The sequence below is a fragment of the Podarcis bocagei genome, assembly GCF_964188305.1.
Source record: "Podarcis bocagei genome assembly, chromosome: Z".
Lineage (NCBI taxonomy): Eukaryota > Metazoa > Chordata > Lepidosauria > Squamata > Lacertidae > Podarcis > Podarcis bocagei.
In genome coordinates, this window is record NC_138140.1 from 10,482,768 (window position 1) to 10,498,314 (window position 15,547).

At 45.1% G+C, this 15,547-nt stretch overlaps 1 protein-coding gene and 1 long non-coding RNA gene across 4 annotated transcripts in view; both read right to left on the reverse strand.

Moving 5' to 3' along the window:
* Positions 1 to 556: 556 nt before the first annotated feature.
* LOC308579132 lies at positions 557 to 2,921 on the reverse strand. Its single transcript, XR_014004313.1, has 2 exons — positions 2,610 to 2,921; positions 557 to 2,507 (listed from the first exon to the last, which is right to left on the reverse strand). It is a non-coding gene; the product is annotated as an uncharacterized lncRNA (long non-coding RNA).
* A 402-nt stretch (positions 2,922 to 3,323) lies between these two features.
* PHF19 (PHD finger protein 19) overlaps positions 3,324 to 15,547 on the reverse strand; it is a 34,962-nt gene continuing 22,738 nt past the window's right edge. For 2 of the 3 annotated variants that reach the window (XM_081180033.1, XM_081180034.1), the window contains 7 exons: positions 15,230 to 15,350; positions 12,944 to 13,011; positions 12,411 to 12,581; positions 9,893 to 9,980; positions 8,182 to 8,267; positions 7,489 to 7,587; positions 3,324 to 6,642 (listed from right to left, as the gene is read on the reverse strand). In XM_081180033.1, the coding sequence (XP_081036159.1) occupies positions 6,294 to 6,642; positions 7,489 to 7,587; positions 8,182 to 8,267; positions 9,893 to 9,980; positions 12,411 to 12,581; positions 12,944 to 13,011; positions 15,230 to 15,350 (982 nt within the window). In that variant the 3' untranslated portion in view covers positions 3,324 to 6,293. The remainder of the gene's footprint in view (positions 6,643 to 7,488; positions 7,588 to 8,181; positions 8,268 to 9,892; positions 9,981 to 12,410; positions 12,582 to 12,943; positions 13,012 to 15,229; positions 15,351 to 15,547) is intronic. The other variant, XM_081180035.1, reaches the window with a different exon arrangement.

Sequence of the window (15,547 nt, forward strand, 5' to 3'; positions counted from 1 at the left end):
GGGCCATATGCCACTGGTGGACAGGGCCAGATGCAAAAATGGACGGAACAATGAATGTAAATTTCATCTTTGTGCAGTCGGCTAATTTCTAAGTGCACTCACAAATATCCTCCTCTGTCCTCCATCCTGGCAAGCAAGATGCATTATCAAGCTTGAAGACATACTGTGCCCACGTTATGAAACAAGGGTGTGGTCTGAGCATAGCTGTCAACTTTTTCCTTTTCTTGCGAGGAATCCTATTCGGAATAAGGGAATTTCCCTTTAAAAGGGGGGAATGTTGAAGGCTATGGGTCTGAGAAGAATCCCAAGGGTCAGAGAGAGAGGCGTGGAAGGCCACATTTGCCACATTTCACCCACCCCACCCTGGCCTACATTTCCCCTTTGTTTATGCCTTTGCCTTGTTCCTTCTTCCCCACTCAACCCAGGATCTCCCTGCTCCCTTCTGGTCTTCCCCCCTGTGAATATCCCCACCCCCAAATCCATCACCTCTGCCAAACATCTCACTTTGCTTTGTGCAGCAGAACCGTCTCCATCCCAAGAAACACGAATGCCGTGGTGAAGTTGAAAAAAAACAAACACCACTTTATTTTTAATAATAATTGTACATCTGTCATATTAATTACAACTTGAATATAACAAAACAAAAGGTCAGTCATTAAAGAGCAGCAAGTTGAAAGACTGAATCTTTTCTCTCTCTGGTTTTAATAAGAAGGTGCACAGAAGCATTAAGAACATCAATCCAAGCTAATGTAAAAAGAGAGAGAAAATCCCTTGGGAGGGGGGAATGATATTTTTAGAGCCCCGCCTTCCCCCCTCTCTCACTATGGCAGATTAGTCTGCTCTGTTGTGGGGCCTAGATTTAAATCGTGCAATGAGAAACGTGCAAATGCAACCACATTCAGATCTCTCTGCAAATTACTGGTAATGATAACAGATTCTTAACTTCAAAACAAAACAAAACAAAAAAAACAAAAGTCAGTGCTTGGTCATTTCAATGTGTCATCCACAATGCTGTGCCCAGTACTTTTTCAGGTAGAACTTGCCAGGACTCAGTTTTGGCACCTCTCAGGTGGGTGCCATTGCCATTCTAAGAGAATGAGGGTGCCGTTCATGGTGAATTCCAGCACCTCTTTTTCATCAAAAATAGCACTGGCTGTGCCTTTCATTGTCAAGGAGAATGCTAGGAGACAGAAGCAAGTCTCTTTTTTTGGTCTCCCTCATTCTGAGGAAATGTCCCCTTTTCAAATCTTCCCCGTAGTCAAGAGTATATTGGATGGTGTGCATACTAAACCTCAGGTGTCAGTGGCAATTCCCCTCCGCCTCCCAGAGCTACAGTTCCCAGAGTTCCCTGTGTAGAGGGGTTAATTGTTGAACGCTCTGAGAACTGTGGCTCTGGGAAAGGAATAGGTGTCTCCTAATCGCTCCAAGCCCCCTTAACAAACCACAGCTCCTAGAAATCTTTGGGGAAAGTCATGGCCATTTAAAGTGGTATTAACATGAATATGGCCTCTTTTTGAATTTAGAGGTGTTCTCCCGAGAGAGCCTTGTGGGATGGAGAACCCTTGTTGGAAACTGAAGGGAGCTCAGCTAACTCCAAATGTTGGTGTTTCTCCCCTGCTTTGTTTTAAAATCCCTGACAAAGATCATTCTGTCACACCTGCACTTGAATTATTAAACCCACAGACACTGGTGCAGAAGCCAGACGTGTGTTTAGACACACAAACAAGACGGTCATCAGTGATTTGGCTCCGTAACAACATTAGCACCACCTAGTGGTTCACAGTTAATAGCACAATGAGCTCCACTGTGGGCAGTGGATGCCAGACAACACTGAAAATAAAATATGTTCATATCAAGGCTGTAGTTCTAAACATGCTTCTTTTGGAGGAAGCTTCAAAAGTAAGTTTTCCTCAGAGTAAACCTACTGAAGTTAATGGTCCTAGTTTAGGGCAGAACCCTAACCCTAGATCCACCGAGATCCATCAGACTACAATGGGGCTGATCTCTGGCTCGGCTGGGCTATGTTGGCATTGGCCCCAGCCCCAGCTCAGCCAGAGAGACACCAGCTTCATAAGTCCCTCACCCCAGCTGAAATGCACAAGGTGGATCTTAAGCCAGTATGAGACCTGAAAAGGGGTCATTCTGCGAAAGTGGGGGGGGGGAGTACCAGCAGGGAGGATTTGACAGCTTGGTCACATGACCTGGCAGACTGTCGTAAGGTAAGCTGGCAAAACTCAAACTCTGTTTTAAAGCCTCCTATCCCCTGTGCTTTGGCTTAGACTGGCTCAAATAGTGGTAGCCTCGCTCCCAAACAGAGTTTGGATCTGGCTTACTTTACACCACCTTCCCATACACACGATTGCTCCCTTAGTCATGCTCATTAATTCCAATGGGTTTACTCCGAATCAAACTTAGTTGACTACCTCCCAGTGGGTCTTATCACCAAGTAGACTTGCCTAGGGCTGCGTTGCTCTCATGTGGTTTTAGATGCTGTCGCTCAGCCAAATCTCATTTGGTTAGGTGGTGTCTTCATGAAGCTGAATCAGATCAAAGGGAGGAAGCGTTGCCTACACTCAGATCTGGCTTCAGACACCATTGCTCAGCCAAACCTCACTAGCTTATGTGCTGTCAACACGAAGCCAAATCGCTTTATTTCTGACCCCTTTTCATATGAGCGAAAGTGTGGACATGCTTTTAGTGTACTATTTGATTAAAACTGGTTAGGACTGCCAAGGAGCAGATAAAAATTGCTTCAGGGACCAGATCCAACCCATAGGCTGGCAGTTGATAATAATAATAATAATAATTTTTTATTTATACCCCACCCTTCCCGGTTCAGAAAACTGGCCTCAGGGCGGCTAACAACAAATTTAAAACACTCAATTGATGCAACAAAAAACAGCATAAAATACAGTATACAATTTGAAACGGCCTCGGTCCAGTATACCTGAAGGAGCGTCTCCACCCCCATCGTTCTACCCGGACACTGAGGTCCAGCACCGAGGGCCTTCTGGCGGTTCCCTCACTGCGAGAGGCCAAGTTACAGGGAACCAGGCAGAGGGCCTTCTCGGTAGTGGCGCCTTCCCTGTGGAACGCCCTCCCACCAGATGTCAAAGAGAACAACAACTACCAGGCTTTTAGAAGACATCTGAAGGCAGCCCTGTTTCAGGAAGCTTTTAATGTTTGATGTATTATAGTATTTTAATATTCTTTTGGAAGCCGCCCAGAGTGGGGGCTTCCAAAATAATAATAATAATAATAATAATAATAATAATAATAATAATAATAATAATTATTATTATTATTATTATTATTATAATAACAACAAATTCAAGATTCAAAAATCAACTTAGGGGGAAAATCCATCCAATAAACATTAGATGATCACCAGGGCTAGCTGGCTAAATTAGTCCTATTTGGGCCAGCGAGGAGACCAAGGGAGAGCGGGTCATCTTCAAAAAAAGGGGAGGGGAGGGAAGGAAGGGGAATAAAAGATCAGGCTAAGTTCAAATTGAAAGCCAGGTGGAATAGCTCTGTCTTACAGGCCCTGCGGAACGAAGTTAAATCCTGCAGACCATCCCTCCTGCAGAGCAAGCAAATAGTAAAGTAATAAATTTGATTCTTCTTGCCTCATTGTGATTTGGCTCCATAATAACACCATGCAAGCTAATGAGGTTTGGCTTAATTATGACACCTGAAGCCAAATCAGAGCAAAGGCAGCAATGCCCCCTGCCATCACTCTGATTTGACTTCATCACAACACCATGTAAAGCAATGAGATTTGGTTGAAAAATGACATCTGAAGCCAAATCAGGCTTCCTCTTCCCACACTCAGGAACTGTTGGTTTGAAAAATGGCTCCTTGCAGCAACAAGGAACACAGTTGCCTGGCAAACTTTATGGTCCCCACCACAAAAATCAGATAAGAGTCCCAACTTTTCAGCCTACAGACAAGGTGTCATATTTGAGGAGAGGGGCGACTTTTGGCTCAGCCCTAGCTAATACTGCTTTACCTTCATGGATGACTATATAAGCAAATACCATCAACTTTCACACATATAGCTTCAGACATACAAGAGAGGTTGGGTTGCACCACATTCACCCCCAATTCTCCTCCTGCTTCCACCTGAATCTTTGTAGGATGCTCAGAATGGAACGTTTTCCCCCAGTTGATTCTACCTGTCTATTATTATTGCCTCTTCCTCCCTGCCTCCTCTTTCCATGGCCACCCAGCTCCTCCTCAAAGACTTGTCATATTGCACATACATATCAGAGCTATAATCTCAGGCCTTGCTTGCACACACACAATAGAATCAGAGTGGTCCAGTTGCAAGGCAGAAGAATTAACTGGACCACTGCAGGCATAGAGTAAATTCCATAAAAAATAATCCCATATGTTCTATATCTATATTTCCCTCTATATATCTCTCCATAAGTAGAAAACTAGCTGGCTAAGACTCCCTGATATTCTAACTTTCTGCTTGGATGGAATTGTTCCATATGGAGAAGCATTCAAACATGTATTCATACCCCTGTCTTGCAGTACAGCCACATGACCTGAAAAGCTGTCTGTGGACAAATGCTGGCTCCCTCGGCCTGAAAACGAGACGAGCACTGCAGCCCATAGTTATCTTTGACTGGACTTAACTGTCCAGGGGTCCTTTACCTTTTTTATCTTACAGCCCATCCTACCACATTCAAGTTCTACCACCTCATTCTCCTGGATATGCAGACCAGGCCTCAACTGTGCCATTTTCTCACAGAACACATGGAACCTGGTCTTCCAAAAAATGCAGGGTCAGCCAGTTATATTCACAGCAACCAAGCACATTCACAACCAGTGCCGGATTTACTATAAGCTATAGCTTAGGGCCCCACTCTCTTGCCCCCCCCCCAAAAAAAAATTAAAGGGAAAAACTGGATGTACATTTCCAAAAAATAAAATAAAGTAAAATAAAATAAAACTTACATACAGCAACAGTGGCAAATGGCTTTAGATACCTATTAGGTCCATAAATTACAATATAGCATATATTCAACACACAAAAACAGTGACAATAGGTTGTTGACAAAGGACAGCTGGACATATAAAGGGCCCCATTACCTTCAGTAGCTTAGGGCCTGAGATCCAGCCCTGTTCACAACACAACAGCCCTCACAGGCTGAGATTCCTGCATTGCAGGGGATTGGAATAGATGGCCAGCTCTGTGATTCTCTGTCATCACTGACCAACTATACCCTGTTCTCCCATATATCCCAGTTAGTCCCCTCAGCACAGCCAAGGGGTTAGATAAGCTTTAAGCGAATCTCTTATTGAATGTCACCTCAACTCTACAAGTTTAAACCAGTTTAACTCTCAACTAAGGAACAGAAGCCCTGCATGGACTACGGACCTTCAACAATGATTCCCTCACTGCCTCTCAGAACTACCACCCGCAAAGTTGGGCAGAGGAGAGTTATGGCTGTCAAAACTGGTTTTGAACCAGTTTCAAATGCATAGCATAGATAAGTGGGTTCAAGGGACACTGGAGCCTAAAAGCAGCTTTGGCTGGCACCCAGCTAACCTGAACCGACATCAAATGCAGGGCAGTTAAAAGCATGGCTGGGCTAAAAGCTTTTTTTGCAGGCACCGCCAATCAGCTGTATTTACAATGCACTGTGCTCTGTGGGCACTGGTGCTAATTGGCCAGGGCTTGCAAAGTATCACCCAGAGTTATGCAATTCCCCAACAATCAGCTGATCATTGCACTGGCAAGAAACAGGTCACCGGTGGGAGACACTGCCCACTCATCAAACTTGCCTTCTGTGGGTGGAGGGTGGATCTTTCCCCCACCCCCATTCTTAAATCTTTCTGTCACTTCATCCTCCCTGCCAAGAACAAGGACCCACCCCTCCTTGGTTAAACAACCTGGACAGTTTCGTCCCATCCCAAAATGGCAGCATCCGTTTCCCTCTCTGCCTGTCACCACGTTTGAAAGAGAAGAGTCCTTCTGGAAATGGCAGGTATTGTCCTTCTTTCGACAAATAAAATACATTGTTTGTACCCATTCACTCCTTCCCTCACCCTTGTAGAGAAGCAGTGTTACAAAGCAACATGATTCCATTTAATCTGTAGCTTACAAAAATCGTTCTTTCAACGAAGCCTACTTGAAGGCACCTCACCAAAGTATTACCCAAACCCCACCCCAGAGTGCCCAAAATAAGCATAACGTAGCTTACATCTGATCGCACAACTCCTCTGAGTTTATTTCCCCCAAACTCTTTCTTTTCTCAAGGGCAAACCACCCCAGACACTCAGTAGGGGGTAGTGCCCTCCCATTCTATCAGGTACTCAACTTTGCCATCTAGGTTCACCCTACGGGCTAACACTTTGTACTTCTCCCCACACACCATCCTGCCAGCAGCGCCAAAATAGTTGTTGATTGATGATCTGAGGTAGGACGATGAGTTGCCTTCACCCAGGCTCCCGAAAGCATGACCCTGGGTGGGGTTCTCTGGGCGATCCGGGCCCCCGGTTGCCTCACTTTCTTCTGAGGAGCAGCCAGGTGTGACCTTCTGGGGGCCCTCCCCACATTTCTGCTTCGTCTCAATAGTTGTGTAGCTTCTGCATGTCATCTTACGCTTCCGGCTGCCCAGGTTCCTTCTAGGTAATATGTAATAATATTATTAGAATAATAATAATAATTTTTTATTTATACCCCACCCTTCCCGGCTCAGAAAACCGGGCTCAGGGCAGCTAACAACAAATTTAAAACAATTGATGCAACAAAAAAACAGCATAAAATACAGTATAAAATGTGAATAACAATAAATGTAGAATTCAAAAATCAATTTTGAGGCGAAATCCATCCAATAAACATTAGATGATCACCAGGGCTAGCTGGCTAAATTAGTCCTATTTGGTCCAGTGAGGGGGGAATTAGCTGTAGGATCCCAAAGGCGGGTAATCTTCATAAAAAGGGGAGGGGGAGGGGAGGAAGGGGAATAAATATTAGAATAATATTGCGGCTGTGGTTGTTTAGCTGACGGATGGTTTGGAACAGAGATGGGGACTCTTTGGGCCGCCAGATGGACTACAGCTCCCATAACCCCTCCAAATTTAGAACACATCTTTCCATAATAGTTAGCTGATCCCCCATTTAAAAATTGTTATATGGTTTTTATTGCATGGTTTTATGCATGGCTGCTGTTAACTGCTCTTATATGTTTTCAAGAATAGTGGTCTAGAAATACTTCTACAAATAAATACATATAAGTATCTGGAGGGCCACAGGACGTTAAATGAATCAATTAAAAACCATTCCAAATTATGAGTCCCACTTAAGTAAGTGCGTAACTCTTAAGTAAGTACATATACATGTTGCATTTTGATAGGCAGATAGATGTGCTTATAAAAACAGCAGGTGTCAAGCGCCATCTTTAAAGTAAATAGCAGACAGCCCACACTGAATGCAAAAACGAAATCAGAAGATAGCCCCTGGCCTCCCACCTTGTTTCATAGGACAGGCTGGTTGCGGCTGAACCTGAAGTACTGGCAGCATCCGTCGCCGTATCCACATCAGAAAAGAAATTATGGCTCGAGCTTCCGCTGGGGAAAAAGCATGACAGCGTGAGCAGGGAAGCAGTCAAACTGCACTGAGCAACAGCTTAAGCACAGGCTCTGTCACACAGAGTATGTCATCATCATATAAAAGAGTGCTTCTGAACAAGTGTCTGCAAACCTTGCTTTGCCAAGTTTTCACCTTGGAATGGACCTCTCCCCACTCCACACACATTTGTGGAAAGCCTTCCTGCAAGATATGCACCTGTTTCCATCATTATCAACTTCCAGGAGGAATTTGAAAACATTCATGCTTATCTGGGCATTTGGTGGCATACACAGGCATCAATCATACTCTTCTTGGGTACCCAGGAACAACATTTTTAATCATAAACGCTTCTGGGGTATTTTAAACTGCAATTATTTTATGCACTTTTTAACTTTTTGGGGGGCTGGGAATTGCTTTTAAATTATGGATCTATTTTCTGCCCTAGGCTCCTTTGGGAGGAAGGCTAGGATATAAGTTTAAAAAGTAAATAAAAGCAAAGCATGTGGTCTTCCCCTGGGCTATGCCTCCCCCCCCCCCGCCTTCCATTAGCCTTGCTCCAAGCCTCGCCTGGTCCTGTAGCAGACAACTGTTACCTTTTCGAGCTCTGCATTTCATCCACATTGAAGTCAAAGATGCTCGCCAGGTGATGGTTTGTGCTCCAAGCAGAGGCAAAATCAGTCTGAGAGTCGGGATGTGAAGAACAGAACAATGACAAAACAGAAACCTCCATTACAAATATATACACATATTATCAAGCAGAGAGGTGGGGAGTCTGATTTCAATGGCAGACAGGACGCTCATATCTCTCACTCCTCGTGGGCTAATTTTAACAGATGGATGGGGCTGCCCACTTGCCAATCCAGATGTCATAGTGACATCAGGTGTGCCTTTTTGTGTGTGTACGTGATCAAAGGCATGGTGTTTTGCAGTTGCCACCAAACAGCTGACAGTCAGCCCTTCCAGAGCTTTTCAAACACCAACCATCTGATTGGTTGCAAAGCATGCAAAGCACCATGCATGGAACTTTGTGGGTGCTTGCAACCCACCCCCTTTTGACCCAGCCACACCTGACACTGCATGCAGTATCAGGTGCACAGAGCTAAGCTGGAATGGCCTGCTGGGTCAAATGGGGGTGGGGGAGAGGGCTGGTGGGCCTGATCAGGCCACAAGCCAAAGGTTCCTGACCAGTGCTCAAGAAGTATAGCATGGCCAAAGGTCAGCGCTCTCTCTTTCTCTCTCTCAGCTAGATTCCTCCACCCTTTGTGCCTTAACAGCAGGTTTAAATAGCCTGAAACAGAAGCAAGCCAACTGCTCCTCTGAAGCCTCTGCCTCCCCTAAAATTGTTCCCCAGCCCCCGCACCCTTGTGAAGTCATTGGTGCAAGCATACAAGCCCCCACCCCATTCTGAAACACATCTCACATACGTGCAATCAAACCAAACACATGTTCTTCCCATTCACCCTTGCTTGCCTCCTGTTTCCGCCCCTTCCCTCTGTCATCTCCAGAGTGTAAATTTTAGAGTGTAAGCTCCTCGAGGCAGGGGGCTGAATTGCCACCATTCTGCATTGTGCCAGGCAAAGTGGTGGCGCTGTCCCGTAATAATAGCAAGCTCATTCTCTGAGCACTGATCTTTACATGACCAAAACAGCACAAGAGGGGGATAACAGCAAGCTCAGGGGAACCTGAAATATTTGAAGTAGTATGAAAAATATTGGGTAAGAGGGAATCTTAAGAGGAACCCATAAACAGCTCAGTGAGAAAGCATGCCTGAGTAGGCATGGAATGATGCCTGAGTGCTGGAAGGCAAGGGGAATGGAACACCAAAGAAGAAAAGAAATTGAACGGAGTAACTGGAACACTGAACAGAAGCACTCCATACGGCAAGCACTGCAACATTTTACTGCAGGTTCCACTTGTTTTTATGCGGAATGCTGAAGTATAATGAGGACTGAGCATGCTCAATGGTCATAGGATGCTGACTGACTATGGAAGCAGGGCAAGGTTGGGGTGGAAATGCAGCGATGTGCTTTGGAAAAGGGCATAATATTTTATTGTATTTTTGGTTTTTATGGAAGCCGCCCAGAGTGGCTGGGGAGGCCCAGCCAGATGGGCGGGGTATTAATTATAAATTATTATTATTATTATTGCACCGTGAACAGCCCAAGAACATCAGCTGCTGCTAAGAAGAAAACCATTATTCAACCACTCTGGTTTGAATAAATCAGGAAATCTACAAAGAACCACATGGGGAGCTGAGTGAGGGGCAGTTTCTTTTCTTCAAAAAATAAAAATAAAGAAACTAACACTGGGAATCGCATCATCCAAGAGGAACTTTGACTTTTTCCCCTTCTTCTTCTTCTTCTTCTTCTTCTGTACAGTGTGCGGTGTCGAACTGTGGAAAAACAATATTGGAAGAATTGACAGATTTAGTATACTTTTGATGTAAAGTTTTTGGTTTTTCTTTCCCATGCTGGTTGCGTTCTCATTTTTCACCTCCATAACAGCTGGGCAAAATGGCAAGATTTGCACCATTCCTTCTCTGCATATCCAAATAACCTCCTTCCCTACAGATCCTTGCAGCTGCTCTGATCAACAGGCAGAAGACTCTTTTAGTACTTCCACCACCCTCAGAAGTTCAGAGAGGGCCTTCTCTGCAACAGCCCCTAAGTTGCAGAATTCCCTCCCCACAGAGGTGCAGCTGGAACCTTCATTACATAGTTTCCATCATATGCTGAAGACACGCCACTTTACCCTGGCCTTCAACATAAATATATAGGGTGCACCCTACTGTTGTGACTGTAATTTGCAATAGTAAAAATACTATTGTACTTTTTAAATTGCTGTAGCCCACCCTGGGACTTTATGGCAAAAGGCAGGTAAGAAATCTAATTAGTAAGATTAAAAGGACGACAGTAATAATGCTGATGACTGAATACACATAAAGGGATTCTAAGTTTGGAAGCAGGGAATAGTAGCTATTCATAGTGACAGAGGAAGCACCAAGGTTGGCTCTCCAGATGTTGTGGGACTCCAACTCCCATCATCCTTGTCCATTAGTCATGCTGGGTAGCGCTGAGGGGAGTCGAAGTCCAACAATACTTGGGAGCAGCACCAGTTGCTGATCTCTGATTGACACTGACTGGCAGTGGCTCTCCAGGGTTTCAGACATGGAGTCTCTGTCACAAGAGACTAGGGCCCTGTGGGACTTGACATATTTCCGCAGGGCCTGCAAGACAGAGCTGTTCCACCTGGCCTTTGGTTTGGACTCAGTCTGACCCTTATGTTTCCCTCCCCTTACGGTTTTGATTTATGGGTTACTTTTAAAATGAGGCTGAATTTTAAATTGCATTTTAACCTGTATTTTAAATTGGGGTTTTTTTACTATTATGTTTTTATTAATTTTACTGGTGTTAGCTGCCCTGAGCCCGGCTCTGGCCGGGGAGGGTGGTGTATAAATAAAATTTATTTAATTTATTTGTTTAATATTATTATTATTATTATTATTATTATTATTACTCCCAGCCCAACCTGGAGATGGCAGGGATTGAACCTGGGACCTTCTGCATGCAAAGCAGGTGCTCTGCCACTAAGCTATAGCCTTCTTCTGACATTCATGATCCTAGAGTAAACACGGGGAAAGGGACACCTGTAGACCTGGACAATATGGTGATAGATAAGTGAAGACTGGTTTGAAATCCACATCGTAATAACTGGTTCAGAATATTTGCCCTGACTTTAATATAAACTGCTCAAAGCCAGAGAATGCTTTTGTCTGTTGCTCTTCCTTTTATCTGTTAGATCCAGCAGATGGCAGCAAACCACAACACAGACACAGACCAGGAACTTTCCTCTGGCTACAATGCCATGAGATTTTCTTACAAGCAGGCTGGCAGATGCTGGAAGCCTCTTTTTCCCCCATGGGGTTATTCTGAATTCAAAAAAACAATGAAATAAACCTTGCTCTGTTGTTTAAGCCTCTTCTTTCCTGAGCTCCCTTCCTCCTTCCCTTCTCCCCTTCTCTCCCTCTCTTTCCCTCATGTCCATACCCTTTGCTTCTCCTCTTTTGCAGGGGGTGGGATGTGCAATTGTCTCTGTCTGTCTCCCCCCCCTCCAATTATGCTCTCCCATTTTAAAGAAGGCCCAAGAGCAACAAGGGGGCTCACTCAGCTGAGGCACAGAAAGGCTTCCTGTGCCTCAACTGACCCATTTAAGGAAGCCCCCCTCTGGTAGGGCTAAGGGATCTATCTCTGCTGCTGCTGCTTCCCCACCTTATTTCCAACATTGTCATATATTGCCATATTTAGCTGTAAACCAGATATTACCCAGTCCTAGTCACCTCATACCTTGGTCCCTGCAAAATAGTTATCTGCTGCTTGGCTTCATAGTTACAAAATGGTCCACAAATTCCCTGGCCCCGCTTGCCAGCAGTGAACCTGTTATATGTTTTTTACTGCATGGTTTTCTGTGCAATTGTTGTAAGCTTTTAATGAACAGCAGTACTGTATATAAATATTTTTACACAGAACAAAACATCCTGCTAGGTTTTTGGAGGCAGGGGAGAGGGAGGGAGGGATGGCTGGCTGGCTTATTCATTCTGTTGCCTGGAAGTATGGTGTAGTGGTTAAGAGTACTAGACTTAGACAAGGTGGATTCAAATCCCCCTTGGGCCGCAAAACTCACTGGGTGACCCTGGGCCACTGGTCATCTCTCAGCCTAGCCTACCTCAAAATGTCTTTCAGAAGGCTCCCTTAAGGAAGGGTGAGATACAAAAATGTATGAGAAACAGTTCTGGTCACAAGCATCACCCTGCTCAAGTGCAGACCTGCTTTGGTTGGAGGAGTTGGGTTTCTCTGTTTCCTTCGGCTCAGGAGGTTTAGCATCGGCCGGCCCTGGGACCTTCCCTGGCAAGAGTTTGTCTGGTGGGCTTGGTGGGACTCGGACCCGCAGTCGGAAAATGCACTTCTTCTTCTTGATTTCCTTCCCACTCAGAAATCTGAAAGGCAGCAGACAGTAAAGTTTGGTATTGATTTTTCAATTGGTAGTGATTCCCCCCCCCCCCCGAAAATGCAAATTTAAAGCGGTTGCGGATTGGCAAAATGTTTTTAGCACTTGTAATGTCTACTGTGCTTTTAATTAAAACCTTTTCGCTTTCAGGTTCGGCAGCATTTTGGGAAATGGTTTCCCGAGACTTTTGTCAGCCTCCATGCGATGACTATCTCACCTTTTTCCATTCCAAACTCTGACTTCCAGGTCAACCAAATGGAAATTGGCATCAGGAATGACTTTCCAAAAGATGTTGATTACAGGGAACACAATAAAAGTGATGCGGAGAAGCAGCCCTTTTATTACTCTTACCTGCTTTTGTAGCTGTTTAGTGCGTTAAGGAGGTGTTCGGCTCTCTCTGCCACGGGAGTGTTCTTCAGCTGAGAGGAAGAACTTACTTAGTTATTTTCAATTTCTTTTTAAATGATGCTTTAAAGGGTCAGAAGCCCTCTCAAGGCAGCCTTCCTCAAACTGCATCGTAACATTTAAAACATAAAAACACAAGTATTAAAACTCAGACAGCAAAGTACAAACAACCTGTTCCACACCAGCAGCCTGCATAAAACATTTCAGACAGTTTGGAGTAATTTATAAAACAAAAAAGCAGCTGCTAGTTTAAAAACAGGGACCTGCATCATCAATTAGAAGCAGACTGGAACAAAGAAAAGGCCCATTTAAAGGGGCCAAATGCATGTTGGTGGAAGAGCAGCTTCCTTGAATCCAGAAGGTTGGAGGTTCAATCCCAGCCATCTCCGTGTCTGAAACCCCAGAGAATTGTTCCCAGTCAGTGTAAACAGTGGTGGGCTAGATGGACCATTTGTTTTAAGCAGCAGAAGGCAGCTCTCTATGTTCTGCGGGAGGGAATTCTTAGGACCAGGGCCAGCACCGGAAAGGTGTTAGGGATGAGGGGCTCTGTGGGTCCCCATCATCCTTGATCATTGACCATGTTGGGCAGTGGGGCTGAGGGGACCTGGCAGCCAACAAAATCTGGATGTAAGTGAAAATCCAAGATTTTTAGGCCCCAACCCAGTTAAAGTTGGTCGTGACTAAGGCTGCAGTCCTAACCCTACATACCTGGGTGAGCTCCCGTTGCTCGGTCCCTGCTCCTGCCAACCTAGCAGTTCGAAAGCAGGTCAAAGTGCAAGTAGATAAATAGGTACCTCTCTGGCGGGAAGGTAAACGGCGTTTCTGAGCACTGCTCTGTTTTTGCCAGAGGTGGCTTAAGTCATGCTGGCCACATGACCTGGAAGCTGTACGCCGGCTCCCTCGGCCAATAAAGCGAGATGAGCGCCACAACCCCAGAGTCGGCCACGACTGGACCTAATGGTCAGGGGTCCCTTTACCTTTACTTATCACAACCTTTTTTGGGGGGTAAGGAGGCGGGAGGGCTCTCGGACCCTGTAAGAGCATCGCAACTCCTTCCCCAAGCCCAGGAAGCATTTGCCCAACTTAGGGAAGGAGGCATGATGCCGTGACAAGATCCTGGAACCCTACTGCCTCCTACCCAAAGCCAGGCAGGGGAGGTCTCTTCACTTGGGTGGCAGCGCCCTGGTAGGTGGGCAGGTAGGCAAGGGAATGTAAAGCAGCTAATCTGCCCTTACCGCCCAGCCTTGGCATCATGCCACACCCCTCCCCCACGCACTGGCCCCTCCCCCAGCTTGCTGGTGAGTACTAAAACTTTTTTTTTCTAGGAAAAAATCGCTGGTGCAGCCTAAGTCCCACTGAAGCCTGAAGAATAAGCCAGCCTGGTTGTGATATTTTATTAGCTCATTTGAAGCCTTACTATTTTAATTAAAAATTTAAAAAAATCAATAAAAGTTTAATATTGCTAAGGGTTTATGGCTTTACACAAGCCCCCTCCTGGCCCCACATCATGGCTATGGGAAGCTGCCTTATGAAGAGTCAGACAATTGACCCATCTAGCTCAGTATGATACTGAGTGTCATCAGCCCTCCAGGATTTTAGACAGAAGTCTTCCTCAGTCTTACTTGGAAATGTCAGGGACTGGGCTTGAAAATGTCTCCACATGCAATGCATGTGCTCAAGCACTGAGTTGCAAGCCTTCCCCCGATGGAAGCTGAAAGGGGGAGATGTATTGCAAGTGCCTTCTGCAGTTTCTTGAAGCGTGGCCAAACATCATTCGCAGGTTCCTTGAGGGCTAGCAACTTTTTTAAAAAAGAAAAAGCTGAGATTCTGAATACCTGAACAGCACACAGCTCCTTGTTTCCAAAAAATATTAATTTAGCATTTACTGTTATTTACTATTTTTTATTCAAACTGTGTTTATTTTAAATTGAAATGGCAACTTATATACTTATACCAGTGAACATTCCGATTATGACCACAAGGTGGAGCCCAAGTTCCAGCTTTGAAGTTGTAAATGGAACCGAGCAAAGTTCTCAATGACTCTGTCACCCTCCTCCTTTCAATGCAGAAGTGGGAAACTTTGACCATCCATTGTCACTGGGTTCTAACCCCCATCAACCTCAGCCAGCATGCCCAAAGTTCAGGGGTTATTGGAGTTGTAGTCCAGGAACATCTGGCAGGCTACCCATTCCATGGTCCTGCTTTTAGTGGTTTGACAGCCCTGCCACTTACCTTCCCAAGCTGCAGAAGGTTCCAGCGCTGATTGACAAAGGTCAAGATTTCATCAAAGTCAAAGTATTTCTTTTTGCTTTGGACACCCAGGTTGTAGAGTACAAGATGCACGAGATCCACCCTGTGCATGGTAAAAGGAAACAGAATGACCAAGGTTTCCTGCAGAGGACCTGTTCACAGACCATTCACCCTGATTTTGCTTCCATAAATACTATGCAGATATTAGACTATAGCCACATTAACACCATAGATTTAAAGCCCAGTGATACTACTTTAAACAGACATGGCTTCTGCCAAAGAATCCTGGGAGTTTGTTGA